This window comes from Salvelinus alpinus, chromosome 24 (assembly GCF_045679555.1).
Source record: "Salvelinus alpinus chromosome 24, SLU_Salpinus.1, whole genome shotgun sequence".
Classification (NCBI taxonomy): domain Eukaryota; kingdom Metazoa; phylum Chordata; class Actinopteri; order Salmoniformes; family Salmonidae; genus Salvelinus; species Salvelinus alpinus.
This window is the reverse complement of record NC_092109.1, coordinates 18519108-18531404: the sequence shown is the minus strand read 5'-3', so window position 1 is coordinate 18531404 and position 12297 is coordinate 18519108. Positions and strand designations below refer to the sequence as shown.

Genomic DNA, 12297 nt, shown 5'->3' with positions numbered 1-12297 from the left:
TTATTTTTTTATTATTCAAAAACATAAAATACTGTGCCATCATCAATGTGAAAAATATTGTGATATAATATTTCGGCCTTATTGCCCAGCCCTATAAAACCAGTTTTGAATCGCAGTACATATAGAATTGTGAGAATCGCAATACATATCATGTCTGCACCTAAGTATCGCGAGGGCCCTGGCAATTCCCAGCCTTATTTTCTTGGTATATATCTACAGTATGACTAACAATACATTTTACAAATCTTTCTCTTCTTAGTCATACACTGACACATCCAGAAGAGTGTACCGCCAACTACATCGAGTCACTATCAGTCAATACTTTTTTTAAATGTCCATTCTTTAACGCTTACCTTTAAAAATTACTATTTTACCCGACCTCTGCCAAGGTGTCTCTGTTAATGTATTTTTTGGTATTAAAAAATATGGATTCCAACTCTCACTGACCACTCTAACAATCAGGACAAGTACAGGTACACAGTAAGCATTCCTGTATGTGAACAGGTTATGTATTTTGTAAAATAGCAGAAAACAAATCATTCAGTCAACATTGATACCGGTTATAGATTGTCTATTAATGCAGCTGCCACTGTATTGAAGCTATTGGACAGTTTATCGTAGCTTTATTACGGGCGATAGGTTCAGTATACATCACGGCATTCTGTACCAGAAAGAAGGCTGGCCCTACCTTGAAGTCTCGTAGATCAATGCATTGCACTCTTTTTGTTTATAAAGCCGTCTTGCATAAACTTGCCATACCGTACTTCGTTATTAATCTACAGACGTACGAGCTACCAGACCCGGTCTCGGGGATGGCCAACTCTTCGATCTCTTGAGTTAGATAAATCTGCTTTAATTTTTTTATTTTTTTTGCACCTTACTTGTGGAATAATCACAAACTCTGATTTGGTGTCTCTAAGGCAATTCAGATGGCTCATTGAATACCTTTTTTTCTTTACTGAGGAATGTGTTTTGTTTTCTATGATTTGTATTTTGAATCTCTGTTTTACTTTTCATAATGTAAAACAGTGCTTTTTTGTATCTGTAAAAGAGACCTCAGCATGACTCCCTGTCAAAGTACAGGTTAAATAACATTAAGTATGGAGTGGTAGTACACGTTTGAAGTCACTAGTTTTTATAAAGAACTAAGCATATCAGCACCCAAAGAAAAGTTTGCAGTTACACATGACAAGCGTAGGTACAAGGTACGTATTAAATAAGTAAAAATGTTAAAAGTATCCACTGATAGTGACTCGATGTAGTTGGTGGTACACTTTTCTGGACGTGTCACAACTTAACTCTGCTAGCTAGCCCTTTCCTAGCGCTGCACAATTAATCAAATTCACATCAATATCCATATCGCACGCAATATTTTGAAAATATCTCAGCAGCGTGTAATGTCCATTTTTCTAGTATTTTTTTCTTCTCCAAGCCCCACCCACTCAAGTAGCGCAGTTACTTACTCCTCGCTGTTAGATTCACTATAGGTTTGCATGTTGTTCTGTTAGGTCAAATGCGGTCAACTGATTGTTCCAACAAGACAATGCTGCAGTCCACTTTGCTTGTTAAGACAAGTCATTCTATTTCTGTGATTCCAACAGTTCACCCAAGTGTTTTGCTCGATATTGCACGTCAAATCGCAATCGCAATGTTTTTCCCATATTCAGCTGCCCTAGGCTTTCCCTCCACTCAAAGCACGTTTTTTAATGTTTAGCTGAATGCACCACAAGTAAATATTTTTAACGACTTCCCAAATTAGCGATGACCTCTAAGGCAATAAGAATCAAATGATTGTGTTTCATCAAATGACAAGTTTGAGAAAGCATTGAGTTATTTGAATAGATGAGGTATAGCCTATTCTCATTTTGATTCGACTAAATTATAATACTGATCAAAAGGAAGCCATTTTAGAACAGAGTTTAATCCATCTTGTAAATTCTGTCTGTAGAGGAGAGAAGTTTAAATCACTTGTGGTTGCATTGACGCAATGCTTAGCCCGTGTACATTTTAGATTTCCCTGTCTAGCCCCTATATCCATAAGTCTAGCAGGCCAGACTGGAGCTGGGGTAGGGGCTAGAGAAGGGTAAGGGCTGGGCTATGTGATGGAGATTAGGGGTGATTTAGAGCAGTGCCTACTGAAGGGGATGGGGGAGAGGGGTACATCAGATCCTCAGCACTGATATCAGCTGACTCCTGGGAGACGCAGCAGTACACTGTGTGCACTGTATGCTTAATTGTCACAGCTTATTGGACGTTGAAGTTAAACATTCTTTTGAGCTTCTTTAAGCCTTAAGACCATTGTTTGCCGTTGTGAAGTTGACAGTCGTGTTCCGCAACATATCGCAACAGTCTCACCCCACGGTGGCATGTTTGTAGAACGCTGGAGTGTTGCCAAATGGAGATGTTTTACAAGCTCTCCAGCCATCAATCACAATGCCAGCAGCCTCTGCAAGGCTGCCACCTGCCCTGTGATATGGTACTAGAGACAGAAACTGGGAAATTAAACTCACAGGTCAAGAACAGATTATCATAAATTACATGTGCCTTTTAAGGTAATCCCAATCAATAAAGATATTGTGCTTGGGTTCAGTTTGGTTCATGTACACATACATACATATAACGCTGGTGTTGAAATGCATACAATCAAAGTAGGCCAGCCTGATTTTAATGATTAGTAATAAGGAAACAAAATGCTTTAATGTTTTGTGGTCATAAAATGATTCTGTCATCTTGGGCGGGTAAAGTTAAGTATGCACAATAAACTGGTGGTACTGTCATACTGAATTAGTACTGTAGTGCTGATGAAGAAAGCTTGCCACAAGAAGCATAAGGGAAATCCCAAGCATCGAGTTAGCCTAATGATGTCAGGCTTTGTACATTTAATTAAACTGAAGCAGACATTTTCCCTCTGGTGCACTTACTAATTAAAAGTGCTGAAATTACCTGATATTCAATTCATAGCACTAAATCCAAAAGAAAACAACAGTCCTAGCATTTAACCACAGAGTCTTATGTTTGAATGTTTAAAAACTGAGTCACTTCTCCTCCGTTCCCCCTCTTTCAGCTGAATATCTCGTTCAACGAGTCAAGCATCCAAAGCACCTATGAGTACCCCTCCGAGAGCAGCGTATGGGACAGCGAAGAGGAGGATGAGGAGGACGTGAAGGGAGGAGAAGAAGAAGAAGATAAGCCCAGCATGGTGGGCCGTATCCACATCCCTCGTCCAAGCTTCACCAGTTCCCCATCTCACACAAGCAACAGCACTGGTGAGAGAACTAGAGGGAATGGGGGAGGGGGAAAGGAAAGCAGGAAATGGATAGCATGAGAGGAAGAGAGGGGGGGATGGAATCGGAGGAGTGAGAAGGATAAATGGTTAGAGGAAAATGAATCGAACAGACTAAACGAAACCTATTCTCATGGTAAGGAGGGTAAGATAAGGAAAGGGAGAGAAATTAATTCCGTCCAATTTATTAGTAATCTGGAAATGGCTGAATGGTGCTGAACTGCTCATGGTTATAATGTAGCATGGGAGACACCTACTGGTCAGAGTTAGCTTTACATCCAAACACATAGGAACTCTGCTTTTATTTGTTTTTAATTTAACCTTTTATAGTCAAGTCAGTTAAGAACAAATTCTTATTTACCATGCCAAACCCTAACTCGGACGATGCTAGCCAATTGGGACTCCCGATCACGGCCGGTTGTGATATAGCCTAGAATCGAACCAGGGTCTGTAGTGACACCTCTAGCACTTAGATGCAGTGCCTTAGACCGCTGCACCACTCATGAGCGGTCAATTCAGCAGGCAAGAGCAATCTTTTAGTGGGATGTAACTGAACAAGTTGTTTATCTGCTCTCCCACAAAATTGATCAACAGTAGCCATGCAGTATGTCTCTACATTAGTTATTCATTACACAGCTTATTGCCACAGCTTATTGCCAATCTTTAACTAATCCGTACATGAGCGCATGGTTATGTTCTTGCAAGAATTCATGCAGAATATGTAATCCCATTGTGCTACAGATTTACATTGGGCTTTGCCCCGTTTCCTATGTCTTCAGATCTGTCCAGTTACATTCCCAAGCACACTGTGGATTTTAACACCTGGCAGGAACATAAGCTTGATGACCCTGTTTACCAGGGGGCCACCAATTCCCAGCACGCACAGATGTCAGAGGAAGTTATGGTAAGGCTTCTTTTTAAAGTATATGAAGTGACGCATTCATTCATCAACCTTAACTTGTACAGGGATACTTGTACACTATAAGAATGACCTAACAGCACATGATTTACAAAGGTAACTATATTTTTTCCCCCCACCCTTTCCCTGCTCTTCATTCCCTATCTATCTCTCAGCTCACCCCAGCAGATAGCTCCTCTCTGTCAGACTTCAACAGTGAACCTGCGCTGTACTTCTGATTTGCCTGGACCAAACAGGACTGACCACTGCCCTCCAGAACCAGCAGCCGGAACCACAACCCCCACCTGGGACCAGTGAGACTTAGCAGAACTGGACATCAAATCGCACTTCAAAGCACTCCTCTTTTTCAAGTTTAGTTTGACACCCAGACATCAACCAACCAATCAACCACCATTCAAGCAGCTGGACTGTCCTCACCTTACCTGTACAGTTGATCTGTGTTTCCCCTCCACCTACTTTCATTGACTGCCATTGAGCAGTGAAGTCTGAACCGGATCTGACAGACTGTATTTGATTGTCAAAATAAATCAAGAGTTTAAGATAAACATGCATTATAATGCAGTTTCCCAGGCTTACGGTCTCCAGAAGAAGCCAATCTGTCTGCCTAAATGTCTCTCTCTAAGGCTGTGTTTTACGGGAAGCCCAATCCTTATTTTTTTTCTCCATTAATTAGTCTTTTGAACAATCACATCTGATCAGATCTTTTTCAGAGCTGATCTGATTGGTCGAAAGACCAATTTTAGTGAAAAAAAAGATCAGAATTGGGCAGCCTGTCTAAACGCAGCCTTTGTGTCTCCCATCGATAATGTCATATTATACATAATGTGCTTATGGTCTCCATGTGTCCTTCTGAAGGGGATGTATGTAGTGGTGGAGAACACCTTGTGAAGGTAAGTGACCAAATTCCTTCCAAACAAGGAAGCCATCAGTGCATGTCCGTATCATGGTGAAGAAGACTCAGCGTTATCGTGTCCTGGAGTCCCAGGACGTAGGCCGAGGACTCCACACTCCGTAGGGGATGGCAGACAAATAAAAAACTGAAGACTTAAATAGTGAAAGGGTGCCACAAGCCTAGTTTATTGTTGTTTTGTACCTGCATGTTCTGATTTCTATTGACTTGGTTCCTCGTACTGTATGTTTTTTTCTGTATGCTTTTAGTTTTGTATGTTTCCTTACAACAATGCTGTGTTGGAGACTTTGCCTGAAGAGTCCAGGAGCAAGCAAACTTCAACACATCCCCCTTTAAGATTATGCAAAGCTCTGTAGACCTGCTCAATTTAATGTTTTATCATCAAAGATCTGAGATGTACTGCTTAAAAGATTGCCTTGGCAGAAAATTTGATACTATGAATATCTTCTGCGAGAAGCTTCGTGTCAAAAGCATAGAGTATAAATGCCTTGGTGTTAGACTCACTGTCTACAATGTTATTAGAACAACTTCCCCTTTTCAGTGTTAATGTTTGAACACCAAGTGTGAAAGATAAAAATGTCCAACATAAACCACGAATAGCAAATATTGAGAGAAACCATTCGCCAGCACGTTGGTGTGTGAAGGCTTGAGTTATCCTCTTAATGTTGAAGTTTGCATGCCAGAGACTCGTTCATGTATAGTATATGGATCAAATAGCTGGTATAGAAGGGAAGGGTGCGTCCTCATGGCTGTGTTTCCTTCACATTGACCATTGAATATCTTTTGACCTTTACAGCCTGACCTCATAAACCTTCACGTTCCATAGAGCGTGAGCTGGTCCATTTTAGTAATGAAGACGACATTGATTATGAAACTAATGATTGTGTGTGTATCTAAGACCTGTGGTGAAAGATTAAGAAGTAAAAAGCTTCTTTTTTTTTTAAAGGTTGCTCCCATGTCTTTGAAAGAATTTTTACTTAAAATGCCAATTGACTGAAGTGTTCCATCTATTGCTGTGGTGGCCACCACTCGCATTCTCATAATTTTCCAATGTTCTCCTTTGGCCAGTATTGATGTCGTTTCTATAATCTACAATGATGTTTTCATAAGAATAATTTATTACTTGCATCTCTTAGGGATTTTTTTTCTTCATATCTTCAATCAAAAGAACGGGTTTAGATTGAACAGACATAAAAGCACTGCGCTATTGAGAGGCTACATTTTTCTGTATACTGTATCATGATTAGACAGACTTGGATTATGTTTTATGTCAAGGTTGTATTTTAATTTGCACTGTCATTGTATTAGCTTTGTTTTGCACCTCAGAAGAAATACAGTGAAGGTGAAAGAGGTGCTTATCAATCCATATATGTATCATCTCATCATAGAAATAGGGGAATATGAAGAATGCAGTGCCCAATAATGCCATGATCTCTTAAAATGTTTGCCACAACCTTGAAATGTTATTGGAAGACGAGAGAATGATCCCTGGTTAGTGTCTACTGTTAGTCCTTCGATCAATCTCACACAGCATACAGAGCACGCATGCCATTCATCTGTGCTAACTGCTGCCTTTGAGGACCAAATCCCTAAGGAGGCCGACAGCTTTTCCTGGGAATCATGCGCTTGTAATGTTGGCTTTCATCAAAGCGGAGGCCCAAAAGCCAGGGCTTTATCATTGGATGTTCCAGTGGTCATACTGTGTGACACAAGCAAGACTGAGATGGCTATTATCGTGATGAAGACTGATTCACTTGAAAGATTGATATTGTCCTATTTGTCTGGTCCTGTTGAGAAGAAACAGTACTTGTCTGTCATACTGTAGCTAGAAGCCCCATCTCATCTTGTTTTTCTCTTCCTCTGTCTAAATCTCCAGCATCAAAAGAGATGTGCTTACTGTAAAATGTGTACTTGTTAACGCTTTGGGCAAAAAAAGATGTCAGAACTGTACAAATAAAAGCTCAATAAATAGATGAAGCCTTGAAGGACAGTGTGAATAGTCTGTTATCGTGTTTCTGATGACTCTTCATCCCTCATGTGAAGGCAGAATCTCCCAATTGCAAAACATTACCCTGCCAAAACTCATAAATGCATTGTTAAACCTGACCTAATAAACAACATCAACAAAGCGGACAAAAAGCTTCAGAAATCTCGTGAAGGAGATTTACTAGTACTAGTGCTTCCACCTAAACCTGCATTGTGTTATATTTATCCTGTAATTACATATCAAAGTGTCAGACAGCATCTCACCGGGAGTGTGTGTGTGTTTGTCTCGTGTACCGCTGTTGAAAGACACTAGCATTCAAGAAAAACAACCTAAGGAATTACTTCTGGGCGTGTCCCATACACTGCAATAGGCAAATGAGAACAGATTCTTCACAGATCATCTTTATTAAAATGATTCAATTGGTATAAAATAACTATGCCAGTAAACAGCAGTATTAGACAAAGTCAAAACATTTTACATAAATATACTGTATATACAAATATTAGGAACACCTTCGTAATATTGAGTTGAACTTCCCCCATTTTTCCCCCAGAACAGCCTCATTTGAACAGGGCATGGACTCTACAAGGTGTCAAGCGTTCCACAGAGATGCTGGTCAATGTTGACTCAAGTGCTTCCCACAGTTATGTGAAGTTGGGGGGGGTGGACCAGTCTTGATACACACGGGAAACTGTTGAGTGTGAAAAACCCAGCAGTGCTGCAGTTCTTGACCAAATCAGTGAACCTGGCATCTACTACCATACCCCGTTCAAAGGCACTTAAATCTTTTGTGTTGCAAATTCACCCTCTGAATGGCACACACACACAATCCGTGTCATAAATGTCTCAAGGCTTAAAGATCCTTCTTTAACCCGTCTCTTCCCCTTCATCTACACTGATTGAAGTGGATTTAACAAGTTACATTAATAAGGGATCATAGCTTTCACCTGGATTCACCTGGTCAGCTTATGTCATGGAAAGAGCAGGTGTTCTTAATGTTTTGTATACTCAGTGTATATTATACTGAACAAAAATATAAACGCAACATGTAAAATGTCGGTCCCATGTTTCATGAGTTGAAATAAAAGATCCCAGATATGTTCCATACCCACAAAAAGCTTATTTCTCTCAAATGTTGTGCACAAATTTGTTTACTAATCCATCCACCTGACAGTTGTGGCATATCAAGAAGATGATTAAACAGCATTGCAAAGGTGCAACCTGTGCTAGGGACAATAAAAGGGCACTCCAAAATGTGCAGTTTTATCAAACAACACCACAGATGTCTCAGGTTTTAAGGGAGCAATTGGCATGCTGCCTGCAGGAATGCCAGCCAGAGCTGTTGCCATATAATTTCTGCACAAACTGTCAGAAACCCACTCAGGGAAGCTCATCTGTGTGCTCGTCAGCCTCACCAGGGTCTTGGCCTGACTGCAGTTCTGCATCGTAAACGACTTCAGTGGGCAAATGCTCACCTTCGATGGCAACTGGCACGCTGGAGAAAGGTACTCTTCACGGATGAATCCAGGTTTCAACTGTACCGGGCAGATGGCAGACAGTGTGTATGGCGTTGTGTGTGCGCGAGCGGTTTGCTGATGTCAATGTTGTGAACAGAGTGATTCATGGTGGCGGTGGGGTTATGGTATGGGCAGGTATAAGCTACGGACAACAAACACAATTGCATTTCATTGTTGGCAATTTGAATGCACAGAGAAACCGTGACGAGATCCTGAGTCCCATTGTCGTGCCATTCATCCACCGCCATCCCCTCATGTTTCAGCATGATAATGCACGGCCCCATGTCACAAGGATCTGTACACAATTCCTGGAAGATGAAAATGTCCCACTTCTTCTATGGCCTGCATAGTTACCAGACATGTCACCCATTGAGCATGTTTGGGATGCTCTGGATCGACGTGTACGACATTGTGTTCCAGTTCCCGCCAATATCGCACAGCCATTGAAGAGGAGTGTGACAACATTCCACAGGCCACAATCAACAGCCTGATCAACTCTATGTGAAGGAGATGTGTCACGCTGCATGAAGCAAATGATGGTCACACCAGATACTGATTGGTTTTCTGATCCACGCCCCTACCTTTAAAAAAAAATGATATCTGTGACCAACAGATGCATATCTGTATTCCCAGTCCATAGATTAGGGCCTAATGAATTTATTTAAATTGACTGATTTCCTTATATGAACTGTAACTCGGTAAAATCTTTGAAATGGTCGCATGTTGCATTTATATTTTTGTTCAGTGTACAAACAGTGCACAGTTACAAGGGTGAGGGGAAATGCTGGTGTCTGGGTGAGAGGTAAGGTTTAGGGGCGGTAGTCTGGACGTCAGTGGTCTTTCCTTCTGGGTTCAGTGGCTTTGCCGAGATTTCCTGCTTCCTTTTTTATTACACTCAGCAGTGTTTGACAGCTCTCCAGAATCTTAGAGAGAGTAAGACATGAATCAACATAAGATTCATTGCATTTACTGTATGAAATACCATAGACTGAGTCAAGTGGGATCGGGATACAGCTAGACAACCACTTAATCAGACAATCTGCTGTGTAACAATTTGATTTGAAGAGTCTGACTCTGAGCACTCAGTGGTTTTTAATTAACAACACTTACGGGCGTTTGTTTGCTCTGCTATTATGCTCTTAGTAACACCAAGGGAGTTGGATATTAAGATAACACGTGGGATGTTTGCTGTCTGGAATTGCTGCAAATAATTCCATCCAGTGTTCTTTGAGAACAGAAGACATGGAGAATGTTATCTTACCCAGTACATTAACAGGTCCTTTTGCAGTCAAATTGATATGTACTGTAAAGTTCACATAATATTCTTTCATGGTTTTGTGAGACTAAAATAACACTGAAAAACATACTTTTTTTTCTCATGAAAAATATAAACCCTAAACCCTGGCTGGTCCTGACCTTCATAAAGGCACCCTCGGTCTCGCCGATGGTGTGGTCAAAGTCAGCGCGGACGGAGAGTCGTCGGGCCAGGCTCTCGTTGACGCGGCTTAGTTTCTCGGTGAGGACACGGATGTCGTGCTGCAGACGACCCTTCTCCTCCTCCTCCTGCTGGATCTGACGGTTCAGCTCATCCCTCTTAGAACACAGCTCCTCGATACCTGAGGTAAAAGAAACAACACTGGCTGTTAAGAGGTGGAATGTGGAAACAACCAAGGTACTCATAGAAACAACTTCTCGGTTTTTAGTGTTTGAGCTGTAGCCTAGATCAATTATTTATAATTATGAATGCTTACCATCAAATATAGCCTGGGCCTGCATTCCTAGTCCGAACATCATGAAAATTGTAGAAAATCTGGGTATTTCAAAGAGAAAACAACCAAGAGACCTATAGCCTATCCTCCTAAATACATGTCAGACTTGTTGTGCACAATGTAAAAGGGAGGCGGAGGTCTAAGCTGAGGTCCCACTCACTCAGCAGGCCCTTCCTACTGAATCAGCCCATTCCAGCCTATGATGGATGAAGGACGTGTGTGTGTGACAGAGAGACAATCATACAGTAAATCAATCCCACTGCTAGAGGTCACGTCTAATTCAAACCACAGCTACTGACTAAGATCTCCTTCCCAGTTTAAGAGAGGCTCTATTCGCACCAACACTCCATCTAACCAGCTCCATAACACTAGCCTATATTTTCAAAGCCATTCATTATGATTCATAACAACTGCTGACATGAAATATAGCAAAACTGTAAATAACTGGGATTGAGAATCAAGGGTACAATTGATCTCACAGACAATGTCAATGAAAAATAACAAAGAAGATCACTTGGGCTAAACTTGACAGGAGACATGTCTGCATGGTTAGATCATTTATCCTGGTTAATTTATCCAGTCATGTCAGACAGATAAATCTAATGGGCTTCTGATACATGGACTCTGATTGAAACACAGTTACTCAGAGTTGGAAGCATTTAAATTATACATAAGCAGAATGCCTTGTCTTGATTTAAACCCCAAGTGTCAGGGGGTTTATGGCTGTGCTACAGCAAGGTGAAATATAGTCTGTGGATAATTCCCAAGGGTCTGCTGTAGCATAGAAGGGCTGCCGTGTCCACACACACACACACACACACACACACACACACACACACACACACACACACACACACACACACACACACACACACACACACACACACACAATAGCATACTACTTGGATGATACTAACATTCTTGAGTTATATCCCCTCCCACTAAACCAGGTGTTACCTAACTTTCTTGGCCCGCGACCACAATTTGGCTCCAACTTTCCGACATAAAGATCGCTGACGTCATGATTTGACCTCGTTTTTTTCCGAGTTCCCAGTTGTCCCGAAAGCACCAAATGTTTCTGATGCTCGTTTCAAAGTAACATTATCACGTGATTAATGACATCTGAAGCTTCGTTTGATCATGTGATTTTAAACCACTACGCTAATATTTGTGTAAACTTTTCAGTTTATAACATTTTGTGAGGGAAAATGTATCGTGTGAAGAGACAGCCTTAAATGTTCATCTTGACTTTCGTGTCATAAATAATCCTTGTTTCCTGCCTGTGCTTGGTAAAGATATGAGGGGGGGCGTCATGATGCCCTCCTTAGGACAATCTGGCAGAACGCCCAGAATATGTTATATAAATCAAGATAGGAGACGTGCCAGACACATGCAGGAACCAATCATTTTTTCTCTCGTTGTTTTGTTGCAGGAACCAATCCTATGAACCATGCCTATGTAACTTGTCTGTGTAAGTAGTACCGTATATAAGAGATCTAACGGGACTGCCCCAACAGAGCTCACTCCGGTACGTTATGCATCTAAGTTTGACCGTGACCTCTCCAGCTTGCTGTTAATGAACAATGATTCATTTAATAGCCCCACCTGTTGAGCCCACACTTTTTGCATTTTTTTTTTTAGCAATTGTGAAGTCTAATAAATCCACAGTGCCATTCACATAATTTTTGGGGGTCAAATTGTTGAATTGATATAACATTCCAAACTTGTTAATAAGCAGTATCCAGTTAAAATATGGGATGATTCCAGTATTTGTATCTGTCTGACAGTTTCAATGCGGGACTTTCATTTTGAAGGCAACCTGCAAACTCTACTATTGTGGCTAGCTTCACATAGGTGGTGCAAAAGCAGGAAAAAGCAGTGGAGCAACACGTGACATTGATCAACCAATAGT

The 12297-nt window shown here is 41.1% G+C and overlaps 2 protein-coding genes across 2 annotated transcripts in view; one reads left to right on the top strand and one right to left on the bottom strand.

The window, feature by feature from the left end:
- The window catches only part of LOC139551781 (taperin-like), a 28664-nt gene extending 21567 nt beyond the window's left edge, over nucleotides 1-7097 (top strand). Inside the window, exons 2-4 of the mRNA XM_071363117.1 lie at nucleotides 3065-3266; nucleotides 4063-4187; nucleotides 4358-7097. Coding sequence (XP_071219218.1) covers nucleotides 3065-3266; nucleotides 4063-4187; nucleotides 4358-4420 — 390 coding nt within the window. The 3' untranslated portion in view covers nucleotides 4421-7097. The remainder of the gene's footprint in view (nucleotides 1-3064; nucleotides 3267-4062; nucleotides 4188-4357) is intronic.
- Nucleotides 7098-7484: 387 nt separating this feature from the next.
- On the bottom strand, nucleotides 7485-10392 carry LOC139551845 (microtubule nucleation factor SSNA1-like). Its single transcript, XM_071363205.1, has 3 exons — nucleotides 10368-10392; nucleotides 10033-10232; nucleotides 7485-9539 (listed from the first exon to the last, which is right to left on the bottom strand). The coding sequence occupies exons 1-3, from the start codon at nucleotides 10390-10392 to the stop codon at nucleotides 9447-9449; spliced, it is 318 nt and encodes a 105-aa protein (XP_071219306.1). The 3' UTR covers nucleotides 7485-9446.
- Between the last annotated feature and the right edge of the window lie 1905 nt (nucleotides 10393-12297).

What these genes read in the sequence shown, in the direction of transcription:
- LOC139551845 (XM_071363205.1), bottom strand. Translation starts at nt 10,392, where the DNA reads ATGCAGGCCCAGGCTATATTTGATG. An exon ending in GGCCCAGGCTATATTTGATG is followed by an intron (nt 10,233 to 10,367) that starts GTAAGCATTCAT and finishes CTTTTACCTCAG; the next exon opens with GTATCGAGGAGCTGTGTTCT. An exon ending in CCGAGGGTGCCTTTATGAAG is followed by an intron (nt 9,540 to 10,032) that starts GTCAGGACCAGC and finishes ACTCTCTCTAAG; the next exon opens with ATTCTGGAGAGCTGTCAAAC.